Source organism: Primulina eburnea, chromosome 1, assembly GCF_022965805.1.
Source record: "Primulina eburnea isolate SZY01 chromosome 1, ASM2296580v1, whole genome shotgun sequence".
Classification (NCBI taxonomy): domain Eukaryota; kingdom Viridiplantae; phylum Streptophyta; class Magnoliopsida; order Lamiales; family Gesneriaceae; genus Primulina; species Primulina eburnea.
This window is the reverse complement of record NC_133101.1, coordinates 60,656,652-60,682,336: the sequence shown is the minus strand read 5'-3', so window position 1 is coordinate 60,682,336 and position 25,685 is coordinate 60,656,652. Positions and strand designations below refer to the sequence as shown.

Here is a 25,685-nt window from a genome sequence, read left to right as displayed (position 1 = left end):
AACAAAAACACCAGCCCGTTGAATACATCGAAAGCCCGATCAGTTTCTGGAATATTTGGAACAGGTATCTTATTTGGTTTGCCTTCATTTTTTAGCCAATGTTTTGAATTTAATCTTGATAACTTTGAATCTGAGTACACGATAGCATCTAAGGATTTATCCATTATGTTTATTCATTTGGGCTCGGATATTGTCATCTCAAATTGTCGTTCAACTACAATCCGCGCAACTCCTTCTTTCTCTGTTTTCTCTTTTTCGAAAGTTTTCATCTCTGAAATTCGACCCCACTTCAAACACATCAAATTTTTGGAGGTTGGATGTTTTCCCTTTATTCTGTAATGTTTTTACCCTTAATTTTTTCAAGAAGACATATTCCAACTCTGGAGAAACTGCAGATGAAGCCAACGATTCAAAATTCAACTTCAATCATACCAATAAGAGTTCGAAATTGTCTCAAGATTTAAACAATTACCTTTGCTTTGTCGCGGAGCAACTTCAGAAACTTTATACATATTTGCCGTAATTTCTGTCAAACTTAATCCAGGGAATAGTGTCTGCCCAAAACCAAAAGTATCGATAAAACAGTGATCACATGTAGCTCAATCAATCAAATGATTAAATAAGCAAAACTCAGATTTCAATTGTGAGAATGAAATCAATGTGAGATTCAATACAAGGGAATTTGGGATCATGCACTTACATTCAATTGTCTCTGGACAACTTTGGCTCTTTTCTTGGGTCTGCGCGGTGGTTTGTGACCAGAATCTCGAAAAGGATCACACCTTCTTCGATTTCTCCCCTATGAATGTTACCCTACACGTGTTTGTGTATTGGATTCATCACACTTGATGCTCCAAATGTTTTTGGCTCAATATGTGGTTAATGGGTTCTCATGGATTTCTTTCTTACAAGCTACAAATATTGAATATAAAGTTGGGTTCTTTATAAAGATGATGTTCTTGGTGGTGTTTTTTTTGTAGTTTATCTGATTTTCAAATATTATACGTTACTTTTTTAGGATAATCTTATGTATTGTTGCTTCTGAATTTGAAAGAACAATAAGAGTTTCTCTCAAAGACCCATGTTAAGTAATTATATTTTCACCAAGTTACCTTTTTCTCCCTTCCCTCAATATGCCAGATCTCGAAAATTATTTTCTCTTTCTTTTGTTACATTTTTAGCTTAAATTGATGAAAGTCCTAATTACTTGGTCTTTCAAGATACTGTATGTGAATGATTTATAAATGATCATACCATGTACGTTTCAAGTTTTTATATTTGATAATACATGTCGTAACAGGAGAAAATTTAAAGCATTGTGTCGCTGCTTGCCGTGTCAAGGATTATCATTGATATTGAGGGTCAAGAGGTAAGGATTGCCGTGCTTCTCTACGTATGAAATTAAATACAAAAATACTACCTTTTAAAAAAACAGAATTTCTCGGGGGTCATTAAATCATAACATTGGAACTAATGTAGATTTAAAGATTTTCCTTTTATCATTAGTATAAACTAATAAGAAATAATAATTATTACAATTATTTATTATCAAAAATCAATGCTGTGCAACCTGCCAAAAATTCTAATAATCAGATCCTCTTTTGCTGCCATGTATTTGCGCTGTTTCCTCAGTAATCAAGGTTGTTTCTTCTCTGTTTTTACTGTGTTGTGATCGCCGGTTGATTGTTCTTCATGTTGAAATGAATTTCCCCCCTTCTATTGTCTGGTTTTTGTCTCCCATTAAGGCTCCAGGTTTATTCAACATTTTGGCTTTTCGCCTTCCATTAGCTTTCTTCGTGTTTTGGTGAGTTTTGAATTATTTTGTTCATTTCGACTGGTGTAACCCTAATTCTCTCAAATTTTAGAATGATTTTTCGAGTTTGATTGCCTGGAAATGCTTTTCTAATCAATGATAATCCGTTTGGTTCATTTTTCGTGTTATTCGACTTCTTTATTGTCAACATCCGTGGAGGATTGAACCCAAAGAAACAACAGTTCACTGCCCTGTCTCACTACCTGGTAATTTCTTCTAAAAAATTGTGCAATTTGTTTGCTTTACACAAATAAATACAACATCTCACTTGATAGCATGTGTGTCATCTCAATAACCAAATTGAATCCAAAATAACACAAATTGAGTTTTTGATATGTCTGATTTGTTTTTGTAATTTTATTATTAAAAAAACAACCATATCGTTGTACCAAATTACCTTACGATATCTAAGTCCCCAACCAAAAATTGGATTTCGTGTGCATATAAAGCCAATGAATCGAAGAAAGTGGATCCAAATAAATTACTCCTAATTTTGCAGGGTTTCATCCACTATGAGACCCAGAATTGTCATACAAAAAGCTGTGTGATATAAGTTGTTCCTTGCTTACTATGCAATGAGATTCAATCCTTTACATCTTTAAGCTTTCCACTTGGCCCTTACAATGAAGAATAACAGAATTGTGGAAATTTAAACTGAGATTAATTTTAAACTTCTATAATTAAAATTTTCATGATGCTGCCGATGCAACAGAGGAAGGGAAAAAATTATTTCAACAAGCATATAGGTTTTGTAGATCAATAAGGTGGAGCTGAGGAGAGGTTTTTCAAAAAGCTTTACGTGACAGGTGCGTCCATGTTATTAATTGAATGATTTGTTTTAGTTTTGTTCTGGGATTCTATGCGAATAGCTAGCTGGGTGTATGTTATTTTAAAAAAAATCACATGATGGGTCTCCCACTTTGTTTTTCTCGAAGAGTATATTGCGTTGACACCAGTTTTTCTCATCCCTATTTGGTTTATTGATTTTAAAATTGTTGATCATCTTTTTTCGGTTATTAATTTTCTAATTCACTTTGAACAAATTCCTCTTACAACCATCGTGTGTTCCTACTTTGCATAATACTACTTTTATTGACCAAAAAAAAAATATTTTCATTTATCTCAGTTTCAGTAAAGCTTTTTATTTTAGTATACTCAATCTATGTAAGTTTGAGTAAATTTTCTGTATAACATTAATATTTTTTTTACTTGAAGATGTGTATCATGTGAGAATGGCTTTTTCTTGAAGCCAAATCAAATTTTTTTTGTTGTTGTCGAGCTTGGTGTTTTTTGTAGTGATGGAGGCCTCTAATTCAACTCTAGCTGAAAGTGAGTGAGGATGTTCAATATTTTACATTAATTTTTTTATGTTATTAGGTGTTCAATTTCAATCATCTCTTAATTATCTCAACTCATCTACGTTTATTGAATTTTTCTCCTACATTGAAACACCGGGTAAAAAAATCAACATCTTTCTTTTAATATCTCATTCATGCATTTAAAATTTAAAATTGTTTCTATTTTTTTGCTTTCATGGTGTTGTAAACTCATGAAGGTTTAATATATTAGACTCATACATTCATAACACACGCAACGCGTGTGCCTCGATGGCTAGTCTTAATAATGCGTGAATCCCAAATGAAAAATTTGAGGATTCCCCAGTGTATTGATGAGCTCAAAGGATTTCACCCGGTGGAACTTGATGTAAAATGAATTTGATCCAAGATTTGTGAATATGGAGCCAAAACTTTAGTATTGTATTTGGATGGAATGATTTTGAATGAGATGGTTTCTAATATTTCAGATAAATTCACTCAAGTTACTTGTCTAATTTCTAAATCTATGCCCTTACTCTATCGTTCTTAATTATTTTTTAATCACGGTGATTTAAATCAAAACCAAGATTCAAATGAGAATTTAGTGGCGTCGCTTGTTAAGAGATTGAGTTATATGGACACCAACATGTAGTTGAGAAACTAACTGTGAAAGTTCTGGAGGCTTAGCATTCAATGTTGAAGTATTAAAGGTAAAAGCGTAAAAATGGGTATCAGTTGCTTGTGTGAACCAACTTGGTTGTTGGATTTTCCTGGTCCTTTAACCTTTTTCAACATGCTTTTGACGGATTTGAAAAGTTAGGGAAGGCATGTAATTGAGTGGTTCCCCATGTGGTGTAAAGATCCCTTTAACTCACTGTCAATCTACCTCCTGTTCTTTAGTCTCTTTAATTGATTGATTTGTTATCGAAGATGAATAGTTTATTTATCTATTATAAAAACGGGAAATTTGGGTTCACTCTCCAGCCGTCATTTTTTTTTGTGTTCAGTCCCTAGGTACTTTTTTAGTATCACATTTCCACATGAAGTGTATCATATTTCTACATGAAGTGTACCACATTTTGTATGACATAGTACCACAATTTGTGGGTAGGGGGTGAAGCCAAAAAAATGTTTTCATTGGGGATTTTTCACCAACTTCCTCTTATAAAAACTGTTTGGTTGGTTCGTGCAGGATGATAATATATTAATTATAAATCAATATATATAACAAAATGATTTATATATATTTATATTTATTTATTTAAGAGTAGGTATATTGTGAGACGGTATCACGAATTTTTATCTGTCAGAGGGGTCAATCTTACCGATATTCACAATAAAAAGTAATACTCTTAGCATAAAAAGTAATATTTTTTTCATGAATGACCCAAATAAGATATCAGTATCACAAAATACGACTTGTAAGATCGTTTCACACAAGTTTTTATCTATATTTAATCTTTTGTAAACTTTAATTATACATTTAATAAAACGAAAATATACAATAAATCAATGTGTCATATTTCACATCAAATAGTAATGTAGATTTAGATAATTCAAAGTTGTTGGCTGATGCAAAAAATAATAAAATCAATCAGTTTGATCATGTGACTTGGTTAAGATGTATTAGTTTTCTTCGGACAAACAGAGGGAAGTAAAATATCTTCATTGTTTAGTTGAATTCGGTAGGGTATGATTGATTGTTTTATTTACCATAAAATATATTGATATAAATTGTGATCCAAGAGTATCTTCTGTGCAATTAAAGTGTCAGTTTGACTTGGTGGGATTTTTAAAATTAGAGGTGTGAATTTTTTGTTATTGTTTTAAGTTTGGATATAAAAATTTGTGACTTGAAATATTTTGTCATTTTGTGCATAATAAAATATACATCTTGTGTGTGTTGATTTCATATAATTGAAAGTGAAAATATATAATTCGAATGCATGTTAAAATTAAACAATTGGATTTGTTCTTCGGGGAAGTTGGTTGAAAATCTCTAGTCAAAATATTTTTTTGGGTTCATTTCTTACCCACAAAATTGTGGTACTATGTCATACAAAATGTGATATATTTCATGTAGAAATATAATATTTAAAAAGTATCCAAAGACTAAATACAAAAAAAATCGACGATTAGAAATTTCGGGTTGTTCTAATGGAAGATCGCTTTATTTTATGGAGAACTAAATGAAGAGCAAAAAGAAACCACAATGATTGCTATTTATCTTTACTAGCTAAATAGGTTGTGCATATATTATTTTTTTAAGGTCACATAATTACATAACGAACATTTAAAATTGGTATTTAATAGTAAATAAAGAAGGTAGATGAGCATACGTGTCCAAATGTCGGTTTTGAAAACGATATATGTACCTGTATATATATATAAATACCTTTATATATATATATATATACTAGCTACTCTGCACACGCGGTGCGTGTGTGTACAATTTTTTTTTATAATTATTTATGGACTAAAATGAAATTTGACAAATTATCGAGGTACTAAAGTGCTATTTGAATAATTGTAATAAAAAAAATAAAAACAAAAATGTTTTTTGAAATTAAAAAAAAAACAAAAATGTAATTTTAATATCAAATAGGGGCAAAATAGGGAAACCAAAAAACAGACCAAAGACACCAAAAACAGTTATTCTAATATGCTTAAACTTAATAAATAGTAAAAGATATAGAGCAATGATACCTTGCACACTTTTTTTCTACACACTTGTGGACGCCTGTCCACGTGACACGCTCACAACCACAGAAAATTTTTTGTTTTGTTTTTTTTAAAAAAAGCTGACTAATCATGCACCGCCACATAGACGGTGCTCATGATATGTGCAGGGTAACAAATTCGTATATATATATATATATATATATATATATATATATATATATATATATATATATATATATTATAATATTATACTCACGGAAAATTTAGGGTTCGATTCCAACAAGTTTCACTAATTCAGATATAGGTTTTGAAATTATTATGAGCTTAAAATCACGAATAAGACCGTTAGAAGGGGATCATGAAAGTGTCCCGACGTAGCTTCTTCGACGTTCAAGTCAGAGACTGAGAATATAAGTGGAGAGTCTGCTGAAAAATAATATAGTGAATGAATGAACTGAACAATCAAACCTTATATTTATAGAATAGTATCTGGACCCGTGATTTGTCTGTCTTTCATTTGGGCTGAGGATGGACCATGAGTAATACCCAATTATATATATATATATATATATATATATATATATATATATATATATATATATATAAAATTCACATATATATATTAGTGAATTTTACATTCCATATTTAGTTATACTACTTTCGGTGTGTGTATATGTGTGTGTGTGTGTGTGTATATATATATTAGTGAATTTTACATTCCATATTTAGTTATACTACTTTGGGTACACCGATATACTTTGGGTGACATTCCATATTTAGTTATACTACTTTGGGTACACCGATATACTTATATATAGGAGAAATGGATATATGTACATATATTTTTTTACAATGTCACATTTTCGAGTCATCCTATGTTGATTCATCATACTTTCATGTATTTGAACAATTTTACTTTAATTTCCATTAAATAATTTCAACTATGCACATGAAAATAACCATTTTCATTAATAATTGAATAGCAAAACAGATTTTATTACATGTTTTGTAATAGTTAGCTGCGTGTACCGGTTGAAATTATGGTTGGGATTGCACACTCTTATACAGGGATTCATGGAGACGTTACACAAAAGTTAGGCAAAAATTTGTGTGAGACGATCTCACGGGTCGTATTCTATGAGATGAGTCTCTTATTCGGGTCATCCATGAAAAAAAATTACTTTTTATGTTAAAAGTATTTTTTTTATTATGAATATCGGTAAGGTTGACCCGTCTCACATATAAAGATTCGTGAGACCGTCTCACACAAAAGATCGGCACTAAAAGAGATTTATTATTTGTCCGTTAATTAAGATGGATAATGTGTGTTTAATAGCATGTGCATCAGAAAAAGGTAGATTAATTTGATTAGTTAGGGAAAAGAAAAAGTTTTTCCAAAGCAAATGATTTTTTTTCCTCCAATTCTTGCTCTCTTATTAATGATTCTCCCTCCTTTATTCACGCCGCAGTTTGTTCTATGATCCCTTGCAATCCATTGACAAAATCAAGAATCCTTTTCTTCTTCTTGTTCACCATCTCCCATTTTTCAAGGTCCATAGACTAAGCAAACAGAGAGACATAAATGTCTGAGTTGTGCGATTCCAAGATTAGAATTTTCACGCTTTTATTCTCTGACTTGGTTTTATTTTGTTCAGTCATTCTTTCTCATCCGCTCTACTTTTCTTACTTCGTTTTCTTCTTACCTTACATTCTCAAACTCGTATCTTTTATCTACCCTCTTTTCATTACCATTTTCCTTGTCCTCTTTGCTGTTCTTACTGGTCTTGTTCATGATGGTTTCTCCACTGAATTTGGTCAAAGCTGGGTTGGCTATCTGCAGATTGCTTGTGGGTCTGTTTTAGAAAGGTTGCAGTCCGAGAAAGAAGTTGAAAATGGAGGGTTTGGCTGTTTGGAGGATCTTGAAATGTATAAAATTGTGTTTGGCCCTTCAGTGATGGGAGTTGAAGGAAACCAAGTCGAGGTTATGGAGGAAAAATCAGGAGAATATCCTCTGCAAGGATTACAATCAAGTGTTAAAGAAGATTCATTCGATGGAGACCTCAACCTTAACAAATGTGAACTTTTCACTGCTGATAAGGTAAAAGAAAGTTCGGCTGTTGGTGCTAAGATAGAGGAGAAGAGAATGGAGAGTTTCTTGAAATTGTTGGATGAATTCGAAAGGATGAGTCCAAGAGTGGATGACAAGAAAGTCGAGCCACGAGTGAACAAGGAAACCGAAAAAATAGGTGAAAAACAGATTGCGTTGTCGTCACCTCAGGGAAATGCATACCAGGCAGCAGTTGATAAAATAAATGTGACGAACACCAAATGGAGAAAAGAGCACACTCCCAAAGTCAAAGCACATTCTCAAAGGCTAAACTTTAATGATGATTATACTAATGAAAATGGCGTGGAGAACTCTCCGACAATGGGTTCAAATGTTGGGACTTATGGATCAATGAGGAAGGAAAAGGAGTGGAGAAGGACGTTGGCGTGCATGTTATTCGAAGAGCGACACAATGTGGATGGTGGTGAAGGGATGGACTCGTTGTGGGAAACATACGAAACTGATTCAACTAATCCTGAGTCGTCGAAGAAGAAGAACGATAAAAAGAAGAGTGGATTTGAATCCGATGAAGAGTGTGACTATGAAGACGAGATGGAGGGCAATCTTTGTTGCTTACAAGCCATCAAATTGTCGGCTGGGAAGATGAATTTAGGCGTGGGAAAGCCTAATCTTGTTAAGTTTTCCAAGGCTGTCAAAGGGTTCGGATGGTTGCATCGAGTCGGCAAGAAGAACAAGAAGGTGCATAATAGTGGAGACAGATACTAGCACACTACCTTTTTGTTATGTTTGAGAAAAAAGAATCTCATGGGATGTTTGGTTATGTTTACGGAGATGTTTTCATTCTCCGGACAGCAGATTTGTGTAATTAGACACTCGGATACCACGCCTCGGTTTCTATTTCTCGTGAAATCGGTCTAACAGGTAAATATAATAATTTATATGGATGACTTTGTATTGCATCAAAATTAAACAGGCTTTTGATTTATAAAAGTACCTCAAGAATTGCGTCTGGGAATGTTTACTCCGAATATTTACTTAAGAAGGCCTCGATTAGCTTCAATTTTAGGATGTCATTAAGCACCAGAAGTGAATGTGACCTTATGAGCTAAGTGTCCTAATCAACAGAAATTTTTTGTTCTTCCTACCTTTTCCCATTCCTCAGCACAGTCAACAATTTATATATCCTGGCCAAATCCAGGACTTCAAACTCGAGGCCTAATTCAAACTGAATGTTGCACTCCATATGCAACAACTTTCCATTTTCTCCAAAAGTACACCTTCTAATCTTGAAGGTAACAAGCGAATATATGGATTGCATCAGTAGATGCAAAATTAACATTATGAGGTGAAATGTAAGTTATGTAACTATTGTTTACTTACCAGATTCTTGTGTAAAATAGAGAAGAAATGTAAATTTTCCATAATTATGTGAAGATTATTCTTGGCAAAGAAATCCAGAAAATTTATCAGAGCAGCCTTTATTACTCAATGGTTTACTCTAGCGCCTGCGTCGATGACTCAAACCCGTAGTTAAATCCTGAAAAGTAGCTTCCCAAACGATGGACCTCTTGGTTAGCTACAGTTCCTCCGGATTCCTCCTGTTACAATTTTTTCTATGCAGAGAATATACCATTGGAACCAGTACTTGAAATCTTTATCGTCATCTCAAAATTTACAAAATACTGCTTATCAAACTATACATTGACTATAATTGTCACTATAAGGCTAGGATTCCAAAGAAACTGATATCCAACGGAAATAGGAACAAAAGATGCTCATAAGATCATCTAGGATGGAGAGCTTGAGCAGCATTGTTCCGATTTGCTCCATTCATTAAAGCCATCTATCAATGTGCTTCAGATAATCAATAGTTCTTGTATCTTTTTCCTCTGATTCGGTTCCTAAATTCTCTCCACTTTTGGCCATTTTGGTGCTTTCTTGATCTTCTCCTTCATTTCTTCTTCTGTCTAATTGCTTCAGATAATCTTTTGTTGGCACATCTTCTTCATACGATACTGCATTTGAGTTCTCCCCGCTGTCTCCCATTTTCAAGATTTCTTGATCTTCTTTGACTTCATTTGACGCGACGTCAATGAGTTTCAAGAAATCTTTTGTTATTATATCTTCTTCGTTTGATCTGGAACCTGAACTTCCCCAACTTTCTACCATGTTCCTGATTTCAAGATCTTTCTTACACTCCTCACAAATTCCATGTTCTTGATTCATATATTCTTCGTTAGACGTCCACTCGATGATCACGCAATATGTGGTTCCGATTTCTTCAAAATCTTCTGTGTCAATAGTTGATCTCGGGCTTGAATCCTCGCCACTTTCTGCCATTTTCTTGGTTTTTTACACCGATTTTCTGATTTGTGTGTGAGAGTGAGATGGAATAGGATACCAGATAGTATCACCATGCATGCTTCGATAAAAATATATACTTCCATAGCGCACGGCTGAAATACCTTTTCTCAAATATTTTATAATTAATAATTAATACATTATATTTTTTAAAATAAATAAAATTGGCTCAGTCCCTTCACCTTCCATTACGTCATTTCATGAATCGTGTATATTTATTTAAAAAAATAGTTATTCATCATTTATTATGAAAAGACATGTATTTTGTAGATAGTTTCCTTTATATTTAGCGATCAACTTGTGCTCACCCAATTCCCTATTTTTTGAAAAAATATGGGTTGAGAAAGGTGCGAAACAAACTAATCTAAGGACGCCTTCAATGAGAGGTTCAAAAATTTCGGTCACAAAAAATCACATGATACGTCTCACGAGTCAATTATGAGAAATAGATATTGTGTATGAGTCATTTACGAAAAAAATATTATTTTTTATGTCAAATATATTAATTTTTATTATAAATATGGACATACTTGATTCGTCTCACGATTAAAGATATTTGAGACCGTCTTATGAAAGACCTACTCTTTAACGGTATTATAAGTATGTAATTTTAGATTTTGATCTAATTATTTTATTTTTTTGATTTTTAGTCATTTTTTCATTCATACGACTTCTAAAAATACTGATGTGAAACTCATGTTAAATATCCCACATCGGTTAGATAATTAACCTTTGAGTGGCATATATTGGCTTGGACAATCCTCCCCCTTGAGCTAGCTTTTGGGGTTGAGTTAGGTCCAAATTCCAATCTTAACATGGTATCAGAGCTCGGGTTTCACCGTTATGTGTTGGACTGCCTATAATTAGGCCACCCGTTCTGCCCATAATTGGGTCATTTGTAAACTCCACGCTCCAGATGTTCATTCCTGGGCGTGAGAGGGGTGTGTTAAATGTCCCACATCGGTTAGATAATTAACCTTTGAGTGGCATATATTGGCTTGAACAATCCTCCCCCCTTGAGCTAGCTTTTGGGGTTGAGTTAGGTCCAAGTTCCAATCTTAACAACTCATATGAACACTTGTAATCGAAAAATGCAGAAATTAAATATTACATACCAAAATATAAAATGATTAAAATTACATAACTATTTTGATTATTATCCCAAAAATCAAATCATTGCCAAGACCCAAAAAAATCAATAATCTTTAAATTTTATTTTACAGATTATTTATAATGTTTTTAATCGTACTCTTTTATTTTGAAAAAAATTCTATAATTTTTTTATTGTTAAAAAATCAATATGTATGAATAATAAATTAAAAATATAGATTAAGAAGATTATTATAAATATATATTTAATTGAATATCCAAGTGAAAACTATAAATAAAGTTAGTAAATTAAAATTAAAATAATGATGTGTGTGATGTGTGATTGGATAACTGAGCCCCACAAAAGTTGTTTTTTGGGTTGGGTTAATTTCATATATATCATATTCATAACATCTCGACATTGCTAAAAACTTCTCATGAAAAAATGATTAATTAACTATTCGTATTCTCAATTTTTGAGCATAAATGCGCTGAAAGTTAAATTTACTAAAATTTAAGAAAAATAGTTTAATTGAATAAATACATGTAATCTAACCACGCCAGCAAAGGAATTTCCGAGTGGTACGCTCACCCGATACATCAACACTGTAAAAAAAAATGAAATCATATTGCATAATTGTATAGTTCAATATAAGAAAATAAGAAAAAAATTATTTACGCGTCCATAAATAATCTACCATCGTTCAAACACTTCACTTTAGTATTTCTCGGAAATAAATTCCGAAACTCATCACAGCGCAGTATGGAAGCTAAACCACCCGCCGGAAAAATGGAACCCAAAAAGGTGGCAACCGGCCGGCTAAAACAATGTTTATTACTTGTTGAGCATGGTGCATTCCTTTGGACATAAGGTCTTCTATTACTGCAATTGCGTTGACCTCTCAATTTTATTTTATTTTTTTATTTTTGACAAGTATAAATATATACTATCTTCACTCCATTTCTACACCAACAGTCTTATTTTGTAACATTTTTTTGCAATTCACAATCCAACAATGTTATCTCATTTCCTTTTATCCTAAATGAGCACGCCACACCAGCAATTAATTATTTTTATATTTTATGAATTATTGGTAATATTTTTAATTGCTTTCAAGTTCTCAAATTCTATAATTTTTTTAATTGTTAAAAAATCAATATATATGATTAATAAATTTAAATTTATAATTTAAGATGATTATTATAAATTTATATATAATTAAATATCTAAGTGAAAATTACAAATACTGAGTAGAAACACTTTTGTCCATATGAGTTTGTAGGGATGTATGATATCAAAATTTGGAAAATTAAAAAATTAATAGTCAAGAAAGGTTTTCAACGATCTCGAGATTTAACACATATAGTATATATAAGGAACCTGTTTTGAGTTTATGATTGGGTAGAAAAGTTTAAAAAGTAATTGATTTTTAACTTTTGATGTGTCATATTGCAAAAATTAACTCATTTTTTGAGTTCATGACCGCACATACCCTGTAAATCCTTCTTTTATTAAGAAAAACTTATCGGATGCCAACTCCGCTCGTGGAAACTGCTCGATGATATTCGGGTGCCAACACCAATCATGGCTTTCAAGACCAAAGTACCGCAAATTTGTGACTTCGGCAATAAAATCTTTGATCGACCATTTACTCTCTTCATTTCAATCATCATAATGGATTTTAAACCATCCCGATATTGGAGCAACAGAACTAAACCCTGCCAAGGAAAATTTGGCAAGAAAGTTTTGCTCATTTGTTCTGCTCAGTCGCAGTGCTACACGGTAGTAGCTTGACAAAGTTTAAGCGTCAATACACTGATGGTATAAAAAAAGTGACATCCAAATTTTCGCCATCAACATAACGACTCAAGTACATAAAACACAGAGTAAGACAATACAAAGTCAGAAATGGGTGTAGATATTACGTAACAGCGTAGGCTGAACAAAAAAAAAAAACAGATGGAAAATGAGAATTACAAGGCCAGAAGATTAATTCACCAAATACAAAATGTATGAAGAATTCCTTACCTGAGGCCTTAGGCGTTACCAATATGTGCTACTAAAGAAAACCTACTTGATCTCATCTAACAATCAACTATACCCACAAATGGGGTGACATGAACAAATTAGTTAGCTGATGGAAGTTTCAGACATTCCACTTGCAACAAAATTGTCGACCCAAAAGATTTTCTAACCATGCAAAAATTACAAGAAATCAAATTAAATGCCAAATGAAACCATTCACTCACCACCGCCCTCTAAACTACAATTCCTCAAGCAGTTGCAGAAACCCGCGGCGTCATGTTTTTAGCACTACCATTGCCCATCCCACCAGGACGGTTCATGCGGCCTCTATTGCCATAAGCATTATCAGACCTCTGATATCCATCGTGATTTGAAGATCCTCCACGATTGCCACCCCTGTTAACAAAATCACTCCTGCCATTAAAATCGCCCCTGCTGTAACCCCTGCCACCTCCTCCATAGTTTCCACGCCCTCTGACTCCCTCATTTCTGAATCCAGAACCCCTTCCAGTTTGAAATCTCCCTCGAAAATTCCCTGTGGAGAGAATAAAAATTACATGTGAAAGAAGAAAGTGACGAATATTGTCCATGTATAACAAACTTAAGATTTTACAGTTGCTAAAGAGAACCAGCCACAAATAGAAACAAATTAACAAACAATACAAAGCCACAAGAACCACCATAGAATAAGCAAAGTAGATTGATTCATAGTTTAAACTATTCCTATACACTATGAGCATGCTCAACAGGTTAACTATAGCATCAACTTACCTCGAGAATTTGTCGACCTCTTTTCCTCAACAAATGCTTGGCGACCACTGATTGTCACTGGAGAGGCCTGAAACAAAAGGATGGTGTGATAGCAGCAAAAAACCAGTAAATTGGATTCACTGAAACATAAAAGAGGGAACAACATGGGTCTGACGTAGAATCACAACCATCCCAGCCCCCCAAAACCCAATATCTTTTTTTTTTTTCATCCAATCAACACAAATTGTGGTCAAAGACGTGTCAGATGCGAGCTAGATGATAACTTCAATACAATGGTACAATAAACCAAAGATCAACAAGAATTTGCTTCTGCTAGATGACAGAATGATAGAATCAAGAAAAACTACTTTGAGATGCATGCAAACGAAAATCTTAGTTTATTGCTTTGCTTCCTGAAATTCCAGTCTTCATTTCTTAGTCTGCCTCCAAAATTGGATGTCCAGCTCAGAAATTTTAGGCTATTTTCATCCATTGAACTTATTAGCAAATAGCAAATAGCAAATTGCACAGTAAGATCTCTCTATATGGAGTCTCATACAATTAAGACTTTCATGTCTTCTATAAAACACAAACCTCTTGAAAACAGAACGTCTAGGATCGTGTCAACTAAGCAGGAAACTTCTCGAGTAAAAACATACACAAGCATTCCAAATTAAAATTAAACTAAGAAAACTTTCAGGGAATACAAGTAGAGTATAAATATTTAGCTTCAAAAAACATGGATCTTCTCAACCTGTAAATGACCCATTGTGAACATGCCATTTTTTTTCAGAAAAGTAGGGAATCTCTCAAACTTGAAAGAGGAAATCACAGAAGTTGCCTAGAATGCAGCAGAATTTTAATGTTGATAGACGACATAATAGGAAAGCTATAGACAGCCGCTCTCCTCCAAATATGGGTTCAAAATTTTCACTGATTTAGAGCAAGAATGGAGCGAAATGTATAAACTGAAAAGGTTTTAAAGATAATTTTCCATTAAGGGCAGAGGGACCACAAAATATCCGGAAAGTAATTCTTATCCACAAAATACATTCATATGCATCGGGGAGTTTCGTCCTTTTCTTTCTAACCATGAATTCTCAACTTCTTCCATAGTATTTTAATGGGTATCCATCCGAAAATAACAAATTATTCAACACTTTTTGTTCTCAAAGAACTCCATGCCCAAATAATCATTAAAGATTTAGACAGTTCAGGGTAAGTTTGGTTGGTTCAATAGGATAAACGTATTAACTTTTACAGTGATAAATTGTGTAGTTTTGTACGATAAGTTATGATATGGGATGATTATTGAGTTGTGTGGTTGAATTAAAGTGATTGGACAAATTAAATCTTTTTTAAAAAATATTTTTTCTACCCACAATTAATCATAATTGTGCACCCCATAGCTGGAAATAGAACAATGATCCAATATCATCAACATACAGAATAAACATACCTCGAGAGCTTTTTGCACAGAACTTGCCTCTTCAAATTCAACAAATCCAAAACAAAATCCTTGTTGCTGTGGCAATATATTAAAATATCTTTAAGTTATTAAGCCATCGAAAGGGAAAATAAGAATCAATCATGTCATCCACCCATAATAAAAGACCGGTAGATCTGAACATACTCTGTTGCTTCTAACTTGAATTCCATCAATCTTGATTGTCCCAAATTTCTTGAATACTTCCTCAAGTAGGGCTTCAGTAGCATTCATTGGAAGGCCTTTTATATATACCGAGTAACCATCAGCTGCACGAAGTGGAGAACGAAAATTTTGAAAATAAATAGTGAAACAAGTATTGAAATGACGATATCACTCTATAAATAGATCCACTAGCATATTGTACCTTCACCCTCTTGGTTATTTCCATTATCAGTGGCAGATTCCGCATTGGAAACAGGTTCATCATTTACTGGGGTAAATGTTGGGATCTGCTGCTCCACGTTCACCGGCGGAGCTTTCCGAGAAGCAGATGGTGGAGGTGAGAAAGTTGCTGCACTTTCCTTGAGATCCATCACCTGAATTATTGAAGTGGTGAATATTAGACAAGTGGCAAAGCAAAAACAAAAACTACAACTGCACCTACCTCACAAATATCCAGAAATAACAAAATAAACTAAAGTATAAGAACCAAACTTAAATCAGATATATAAATCAACTCAATAAGAGTTGGGATCATTTCTTTAACCACCCAAGACCACTTACAATAGAAGCATAAGACTTCTTTATCACTTCCTCGCTTTTAGCATTCGACTCAACTACGATCTGAGAATCATCCTTTGCTTGGTCATCAACCTCACTGATGGGAACCTCTTCTTCAACAACGGGCACATCTTCATTCACATCTCCATTCTCAGTTGGATAGTAAACTTCTTCTAAAATGGATACATCAGCTGAAGGCGTGCTGAGCTCGGAAGTATGGTTCTCCTGAACTGGAGATGGAACTGCCAACGAAAAGAGAAAAAAGCTTATTTCAACTACAAAAAGTAGAAGAAAATGACAAAGGGGAATATAACCAATTGAATGGCATAGTCACCTGGCTCAGCTCTAATGGGCACCACAACATCATTGACCACTGCTGGATTCACATTAGCATTGTCCACAAATCGAAACATGTCATTCAAAACAAAGTAGCCTCTCTCTTGTGGCGCAAGGAAGAAAGTTTGAGCAAAATTGCGAACAGCTTTGTCCTTCCCTGTCAGATAACCAGTAACGAGAACCTGAAAACCACCACCAAAGGACTCTTGTGCATCCACAGATTTGATCTCAGCTTTGAAATCTCCATAGTTGAGGGAAACAATTTTCTCATTAATGGCCTGCACCATCACATCACACTCAAAACATGGACTGCATTATAAAATCGAGTAAATAAATGGCATCGATCCATTAAACACCTGGGCATATGAACCAGATCATTCAAAAATATAAATAATAAATAATCAAACAATTAACAAGCTGCTTTCTCCCTTCAAATTTTCTCATCATGGTCATTTCAGCAACCAAACAGACAAAAAGTAAGCATTACATATCTGATAAACTTAGCTTGACCATCACTCATAACCATGTTAGTTTCTAAAATCAACTAAAGATAAAAGTAGAAGACACGTCAACAATTTCGATGTAGAAAGAAAGATTACTTGCATAGTGGTGGTAATACTCATGGATCCTTCTGCCTCAGGTCGCCCAAGTTTGCTGGTGTCCTGGTAAAACCGGTGAACAAGCTCCGGAGAATGATGCAAGATGTGATAATACTGCTGCACAAATGCGTTCCCAACCTAAACTCCCAACAGAAATCTAATCGAGTTACCACGAAGAAATTAAATCACAGAAAAATATCAAAACCAAACAAGTAATAGAACATACAACTTGAGCAGAAACTGGGGTCTGCGTAACTGCTGCTGCCTCCGCCGCCATCACCAAGGTCAATTAGCTCTGTAGCAAAACGTACAAATAACCAAATCAAGTCAAAAAAACCGCGTACACATATAACTGTAACTTCACGGATTCATCCTCGCACTCTAATTATGACTATGCTCTGAAACACAATACGAACCATGTAAATGACTAATAGATCATCGGATCGGGTCATACCTGTAAGCGAATCTGACTCGAAAGAGCTGTTGCCGTGAGCGAGAATCAACTACGGTCTCTCTACTCACGTTTCTGCGAGGACTTCCGCAGCACAGGTAGTGGAATCTAGGGTTTTGGAGAACGTAAGCGAGGGGTCTTTGGTTTATATATTGGCGCAAAGAACCTGAAATCTTTATGGGATTGATTGAACAAATAGATGTGTTTTCAGATATTTTATAAATCGCTAAAGAATATTTGTTGCTTCAGAACTTAAATCAATAAGGTTATATTTCGTAAATATAATCAAATTCTTTTATTAAATATTAATATTAAATACTAATAAAAGATGAAACTTTACGTGTGTTATTATTATTTTTAATTTGATCAAATATTATTAAACAATTAACATGAAATTATTTTTAATTTAAAAGAGTTATTCGATTTGAAAGAAAAGTTTTGTTTAGATGTTTTTTATGTAAATTATAGAGTGACTTGAGGAGGTTTTTAGTAGGAGAAAAAAGTAATTATAAAATTAAATATTTTGGTGTCAGAGAAGTTTTGTTTAGATTTTTTTTCTATGTTTATATAGATTTACTTGGAGAGGTTTTTAGTAGGATAAGAAGAATAATTATGAAATTAAATATTTTAATGTCATATGTGGTAATTACTCTAAAGTCTAACATTTAATAATATATGGTTGATTTTATATTTTTTTATATATATATATATATATATATAAAATAAAAGATGAGTTGTTGTCAAATTTAAAAAGTTACCGAAAAAAGAAAATAATTGTATTATATAAGTATTTGTACGAATTGAATGTTTAATAATAAATATATGAATAAAAAGTCATTATTCGAATAAATGACAATAATTTTTTTTAAAAAATTATTTATTATTTAAAATTTCGATAGAAAAAATAATAAAAAGTTCTGTTTTCTATTAATAGCACTTCAATTCGTCTAATATCGAATATAATAGAAATTAATTTGACGACAAAAAATTAATATTGTTAATATCATCTTGTATAGTATAAACATTTTTTATAATAGTATTTAAAATTTTAATATATTCATTACATGATATCAATAATACTAATTTTAATAATTAATTACATCAATGCATCGCTTGTGCAAGAGTTGTTGGTCTCAGGCACGGCATTTTGAAATATAATTATGAAAATTTGTTAAAATTGGAACTTGGACCTAACTCAACCCCAAAAGCTAGCTCAAAGGGGGAGGATTGTCCAATTCCATATATACCACTCAAAGCTTATTTATTCAACCTGATGTGGGACAATTAACACACACATCTCACGTCCAGGAATGAACATCTGGAGCGTGAAGTTTACAAATAACCTAATTATGGGCAGAATGGGTGGCCTAATTATAGGCAGTCCAACACATAACGGTGAAACCCGGGCTCTGATACCATGTTAAGATTGGAACTTGGACCTAATTCAACCCCAAAAGCTAGCTCAAGGGAGGAGGATTGCCTAAGACCATATATACAACTCCAATGTTATTTATCCAACCGATGTGGGACAATTAACACACCCCTCTCACGCCCAGGTATGAACATCAAGAGCGTGGAGTTTACAAATGACCCAATTATGGGCAGAACGGGTGGCCTAATTATAGGCAGTCCAACACATAACGGTGGAACCCGGGCTCTGATACCATGTTAAGATTGGAACTTGGACCTAACTCAACCCCAAAAGCTAGCTCAAGGGAGGAGGATTGCCCAAGATCATATATACAACTCCAAGGTTATTTATCCAACCGATGTGGGACAATTAACACACACCTCTCACGCCCAGGTATGAACATCAAGAGCGCGGAGTTTACAAATGACCCAATTATGGGCAGAACGGGTGGCCTAATTATAGGCAGTCCAACACATAACGGTGGAACCCGGGCTCTGATACCATGTTAAGATTGAAACTTAGACCTAACTCAACCCCAAAAGCTAGCTCAAGGGAGGAGGATTGCCCAAGATCATATATACAACTCCAAGGTTATTTATCCAATCGATGTGGGACAATTAACACACACCTCTCACGCCCAGGTATGAACATCAAGAGCGTGGAGTTTACAAATGACCCAATTATGGGCAGAACGGGTGGCCTAATTATAGGCAGTCCAACACATAACGGTGGAACCCGGGCTCTGATACTATGTTAAGATTGGAACTTGGACCTAACTCAACCCCAAAAGCTAGCTCCACTCAAAGGTTTGTTAATTGTCCTACATCGGTTGAATAAATAACCTTGGAGTTGTATATATGGTCTTGAGCAATCCTCCCCCCTTGAGCTAGCTTTTGGGGTTGAGTTAGGTCCAAGTTCCATTCTTAACATGGTATCAGAGCTCGGGTTTCACCGTTATGTGTTGGACTGCCTATAATTAGGCCACCCGTTCTGCCCATAAGGTCATTTGTAAACTCCACGCTCCACATGTTCATTTCTGAGCGTGAGAGGGGTGTGTTAATTGTCTCACATCGGTTGTATAAATAACCTTTGAGTAGTATATATGGGATTGGATATTCTTCCCCCTTGAGCTAACTTTTGGGGTTAAGTTAAGTTCATGTTTAAATCTTAACAAAATTAAAAAAAAAAATTGGACACCGAAATTTACGTAGAAAAGCCATAAAATTTAAGAAGGTAAAAAAATACAAGCAATATGATTTCATTATAATATTTTATAGCGTACAATCAACCACTATGTTTTCAAAAAAAAAAAAACACAATTTTAATACAAGATAATAAACATATCACATATATTATAGAAATAATTAGGAGAATATAGAAAGTTGAGAAATGAGATTCTCAACTTGAGAACTGGATGATTTCATTTGATGGTGAATATATCTATTTATAGAGATCATAATGGATTGAGAACACGAGTTCAATTTTGTCACATCTTCAGAAATTGCACGTAAATGCATTAATAGTTTGGACCATAAGTTCACATATTTCACACATACTTTCCAGACATTTCTTCAACTTAAATATTTGATCGAGAATCAAACATATCTACGCATATCTTTTCAAACTTGTTGTTCCTGCTACTTACGTTTCTGTTAGCTCACATAAGGATCTACACCACTCAAACTTATCTGTTTTCACTGGTTTGGTCAGAAAATCAGATACATTGTTCTTTCTATAGATTTTCTTCATATCTACACTTCTTTTATCTACTTCTCGCACAAAGTGCAATTGAATTCCAATATGTTTGGTCCTGAAATGAAAGGTCGGATTATTTGCAATGTGCAAGGTATTACTATCACAAAACAAATGAGTTGTATCTTACCTCCAATAAATTTTAATCCATATCGTCTCCTTGCAAGCTTGAGTAATTGTCATATATTATGTCGTTGTAGATAAGACTACAACTGTTTACAATTTGAAATTCAGTTTACTATTCCCTCTGCAAGTGTAAATACATAACTATTATCAGCTCCATATTGCCAGTAGTATAAAATCTGATCCTCCATAATATAATGCAGCATTTGATATACTCTCAATGTATCCAAGGATCATCTTAACAATCATCTTAACAATAGTTCGATGCTCTCATCCAAGATTCGACATGTATTGACTAACTGCTGCCACGGCTTGAGCAATATCCGGTCTTCTACATATCATGACGAACATCAAACTTCTCACTGCTGATGCATATGGTACTCGAGACATCTTCATCATATTTGGTTCACTGCTACAACAAATCTCAGACTGTCTAGAGTGTTGAGATGATCGATCATTGATGAAGATTCCACCATCTGAAGAGTATAAAGCATTCTCTTTAGAAAAATCTCATTGTATATTGACTTGACTTCCTATATTTTTGTCAGAGTATCCCACATAACTTTTGACGTCTTTATCTCAGATATACTTGACAGTACTTCGTCTGTTATGACTTAATGTAAATTAGCAACAATATTTTCATTCATTTTATCCCATTTTCCAGTGTCCATTATTTTCCTCGGTCTATCTCCAACCGCCGCCAAACATTTTTTTTTAAATTGCTTATATTTTTATTTTTACAGCATAAAATTGCTCTAATTGAATTTTGACATCTGTCACATGCCCACAATTATGTCTACAATAATTTATTAAACTGGACAAAACAATCTCACATTAATACAAATCTCAAAAAAATCTTTTCTGATATAGAAGATCATTCTAAACTACAACCACATAGCATACTCAGTACTATAAAAAATTTCAAATCAAGTCTTTGATACCACTTGTTGATCTCAAGTGCGGTATCTTGAGATAAAATTATGAAAATAAATAATAAAATTGGACACCGAGATTTACGTGGAAAACCTTTAAAAATTATTAAGATAAAAACCACATATAAAATGAAAAGAATTTCACTATAATATTGTATGATTTACAATCACTCACAGTATTTCCAAAAAGAAATCACTATCTTAATATAATAAAACAAACATCTCACAAATATTATAGAAATATTTTAAAAAAGATATAAACTCGATAATTAAGTTTCTCAACTTTAAAACCGGATGATTTCATCTGATGTGTAACTTTGTCACACATCTTCTGAAATTGCATGTGAATGCATCAATGGTTTGGACCATGTGTTCACATGTTTCATACATACTTTCACAACACAGATGAGATCCTAGTATCTATGACAGGTGGGATTTTATATAATTTTTGAGAAGTTTTCAAGGAAAAATCAAATAAAGTTCAAAAATTTGACCTTGGGAAAGAACCAACAACGGTCTTCTTAATCAATAAACAACCCATCATAAACAGCATCACATTGATATAAGAGACTGAAATTACATAAGATAATGAAATTCAAAATCCCCATACTCTTGAAATATTGGAAGTCAGTAAACAAAATGGGACAGACTTGAGATTAAACCCAGCCAGCCACTCTTTACACAGGGGAAGGCAAGCTGACCAAAAGTCGACCATTCACCACGCTGCAAAATGGAAAGGAGTTAAGCTTTGTTATATCATGTTATTATCATAACACTATATAAATGCACAAAACAATTAACAGATTATTTCGGTTTAACCGAATTAACCGAAAATCCTTCTTATACATATTTCAATTTCACTAGCTCCCCTATTTTGGTGATATTCTTAAATTCGGTTCAGTTGGCTTGGTTCTTAGAAGTATGATTAGGTCGACAACTGAATGGAACAAACGTTTAACCCAAGTCGAGACCAAATCCTCGTACCCAGTAGAAATCGAGCAAAGAGTGGTGATCCCATGACCCAAACATGTATATGGGAGATGAAGGGAGGGAGTTTTACCTCTTCACGTAATAGTAACAGAAGTCTGCCAGGATAAAAGTCTGAACAATTTCTGCTAACAGGACCATAGGAACCCAAGCATACCCAGCGCCAACCAGGAACAAATACTTTCCAGCAGAATCATACGCCTGATATCAGGCATTGATCAAGGAAACAACGGCGCCATCAAAATGAAATTTATCAACGAGTTCATAGGTTTGACAGATTATTATGCAAAAACGGAACTGAAACACCAAACATAAACTACCTGAATTATCCAATGAGCACATCCGAAAAATCTCGAAACGCCAAGCGCAAAAACGTAATGGGCCGTAAATGGTTCGATCATCTGAATTGAAGTTGTGCAAATCAAAACAACAATAGTACCTATCACTCAGTATGTTCTGTTAATAGATAATAAACTAGAGGTCTGATAAATCAAACCTCGGTGTTCTGCATCATCCGAAGTTGCGGCAAAACTGATGCGGATTCCAAATATACAGCAAATGCCCAAAGCATTCGAGCAATATGTGTGTGATGGGTGTAAGGATGGATGAGCATGGCAAGAATTGCAGCCGGGGCCGCCTATAAAAGAGAGGCAGAAAGTACAAGTATTTTAATGAAATCCGATTTACAGTTAAGCACTTTAACTCGTCTAATGCAGCACCATGAACGGATTTAAACTCTTTCCAGGCACCATTTTTTTTAATTAAGACAACTATGAGCATGCATGAAAAAAATGGCTAAAGAATAGAGCTTTAAAAAACTTCATTTACCACATAATACAAGGGCATGCTGTCCAGCTTGGAAACGTATGTTGATTTTAACTTGAATCTTATCATGTAGATAACCCACAAAGTTGATAAGAGCGTCGAAAAATCGAGAAGAGTGTGAATGTCACCCTCCATAATATAGCTACAGCATAATCTAGCCGCCAAGAATATTGCTGTGAGCTCTTGAGACTTCAAAGAAATGCCTAATACGCGCGAAAGAAGCAATATATTACAATAAAGATTTCAAAAAAAAAAGAAGAACCAGTCAATACATGTGACAGTGGGTGCAATTTTCTGTAGTACGTTTATAGATTGTATAGGTATTTATCAATCAATAATTCATGACCAAAAAAAATCCAATTAATCTTTAATGATCGTCGGCGGAGTTGACTGAGTCTGAAGTGAACCAGTGCCAGTCTCGACTTTCCAAACTCTTAGGTTCAATGGAAGCGTGCAATCGAATCCAATCACAAGCTTTTGAGTAAACTCAAAATTATCAAAAAGAGAATGATACAAAAATAAAAGTAGAAACTAAACGGCGATCCACATAGTTTAAAAAATATGGTATAATTCTTGGGCTAAAACCTTTGAAGTGATAACATGGAACTTCTAAAAACTTGATTGTAAGGGAATATGCTATTTGGGTATAACATAAATCTCATACGAATTGATGAACAAGGAAATTACAAGATCATATGTCAATCATTCTTCAAGTGAGCGTTTACTCCAAAGAATTGAAGAAGAGGAGGGAAGATCGAGTGGGCAGCGAGAAAAGAAACAGAGGAAAGGGGGAAACTTAAAGGGAAGTGAAAAAGACATAACTTTGGAGCATTTCAGTCAATCCCTTACTTCTTAGACATCACAATTCACAGATACTGTCAACAAGACATATTTTTCCTTATTCCAACTAGTTTCTTATCAAAAATCCTAATCCCGATATAGAATCATAACTTGATTTAACGTTGAGAAATAATAACCAAGTTAATTTTGTAATATCTGTCGATCCTAACAATGTCATTATATATGAATAAATCTGGTCAACGATAAATAAACAGGACAGATGTAAAACAAAACCTGAAGCTCGGACCACCGCACCCGTTGGGCCCTTAAATGAGACCAAAATGCAAAATGCAAAATATATGGAAAAATACCAAATTACAAAATGGAAACAAATCCCCGACGAAAGTAGCCTTAAACCCAAAAAAAATCCCATCAATGAACCACGAGATCAATGGGTACAGCTAAAGAAGATCAACATGTGTTACCGGTGCAAGTCTTCTGAGTGGTGAGCTTATAAATCAAGACCAAAATCCCAGTAAAATGGACGGATTCGGAGGCGATGAAGAAATGGTTATGCTTCTTGACCATGAATTTCACCGCCACCAGCGCGCACAGCACGCACGTCACTCCCAGAAATATCTTCACTTTCATCGATTGCCGCCGTACCCATGCAAAAAGCTTATTCATCGGCGCCGAAGCACTGCTCTTCTTCCCCATCTCCCACACACGAATTTCCTGCAGAGAATTAAACGGAGCTACGTGTATATGAAGCCTGGGAAAGAGGGAATTTAGAGCTGACACGAAGTAGAGGGGCATGCAACGGTTGAGTGGTCGGGTTACGGTTGGCAATAAAACGGGGACGACGTTTGATCTGGACACCAAAATCAAGATTAAGAATAATTTATAATTCAATAATAATTTATGCAATTGGATTGTCTAATCAAAGGCAGCAACTAATTATGACAATTGGATTACATATTTATGGAAAGAAAAATTGATTTAAATTTGGGTAAATTTGTGAAAAATATATCTGTCAAAATTTAACTTAAGATTCAGTATCTAGTCATCTTTTTTTAAGAAATAGTATTTGACAATGCCATTATTTTAGTTTTAGGTACCTACAAACTTAAATTTACATTTTTGTCCTCTATTATTTAAATAAATATATTATATTA

General features: G+C 33.9%; 3 protein-coding genes across 3 annotated transcripts; 1 reads left to right on the top strand and 2 right to left on the bottom strand.

Moving 5' to 3' along the window:
* Positions 1-7,195: 7,195 nt before the first annotated feature.
* Positions 7,196-8,823, top strand: LOC140836557 (uncharacterized). The gene has a single exon (XM_073202167.1). The coding sequence runs from the start codon at positions 7,394-7,396 to the stop codon at positions 8,642-8,644; it is 1,251 nt and encodes a 416-aa protein (XP_073058268.1). The 5' UTR covers positions 7,196-7,393; the 3' UTR covers positions 8,645-8,823.
* A 4,474-nt stretch (positions 8,824-13,297) lies between these two features.
* Positions 13,298-17,880, bottom strand: LOC140836550 (nuclear transport factor 2-like). Its single transcript, XM_073202154.1, has 10 exons — positions 17,704-17,880; positions 17,476-17,544; positions 17,250-17,387; positions 16,649-16,928; positions 16,318-16,556; positions 15,959-16,130; positions 15,739-15,860; positions 15,565-15,630; positions 14,127-14,193; positions 13,298-13,890 (listed from the first exon to the last, which is right to left on the bottom strand). Exons 2-10 carry the CDS (start codon positions 17,524-17,526, stop codon positions 13,604-13,606), a joined length of 1,422 nt encoding a protein of 473 aa, XP_073058255.1. The 5' UTR covers positions 17,527-17,544; positions 17,704-17,880; the 3' UTR covers positions 13,298-13,603.
* A 4,581-nt stretch (positions 17,881-22,461) lies between these two features.
* LOC140813511 (uncharacterized) lies at positions 22,462-25,399 on the bottom strand. Its single transcript, XM_073172017.1, has 6 exons — positions 24,996-25,399; positions 23,734-23,933; positions 23,402-23,542; positions 23,226-23,306; positions 22,979-23,106; positions 22,462-22,641 (listed from the first exon to the last, which is right to left on the bottom strand). Exons 1-6 carry the CDS (start codon positions 25,324-25,326, stop codon positions 22,596-22,598), a joined length of 927 nt encoding a protein of 308 aa, XP_073028118.1. The 5' UTR covers positions 25,327-25,399; the 3' UTR covers positions 22,462-22,595.
* Positions 25,400-25,685: the final 286 nt, after the last annotated feature.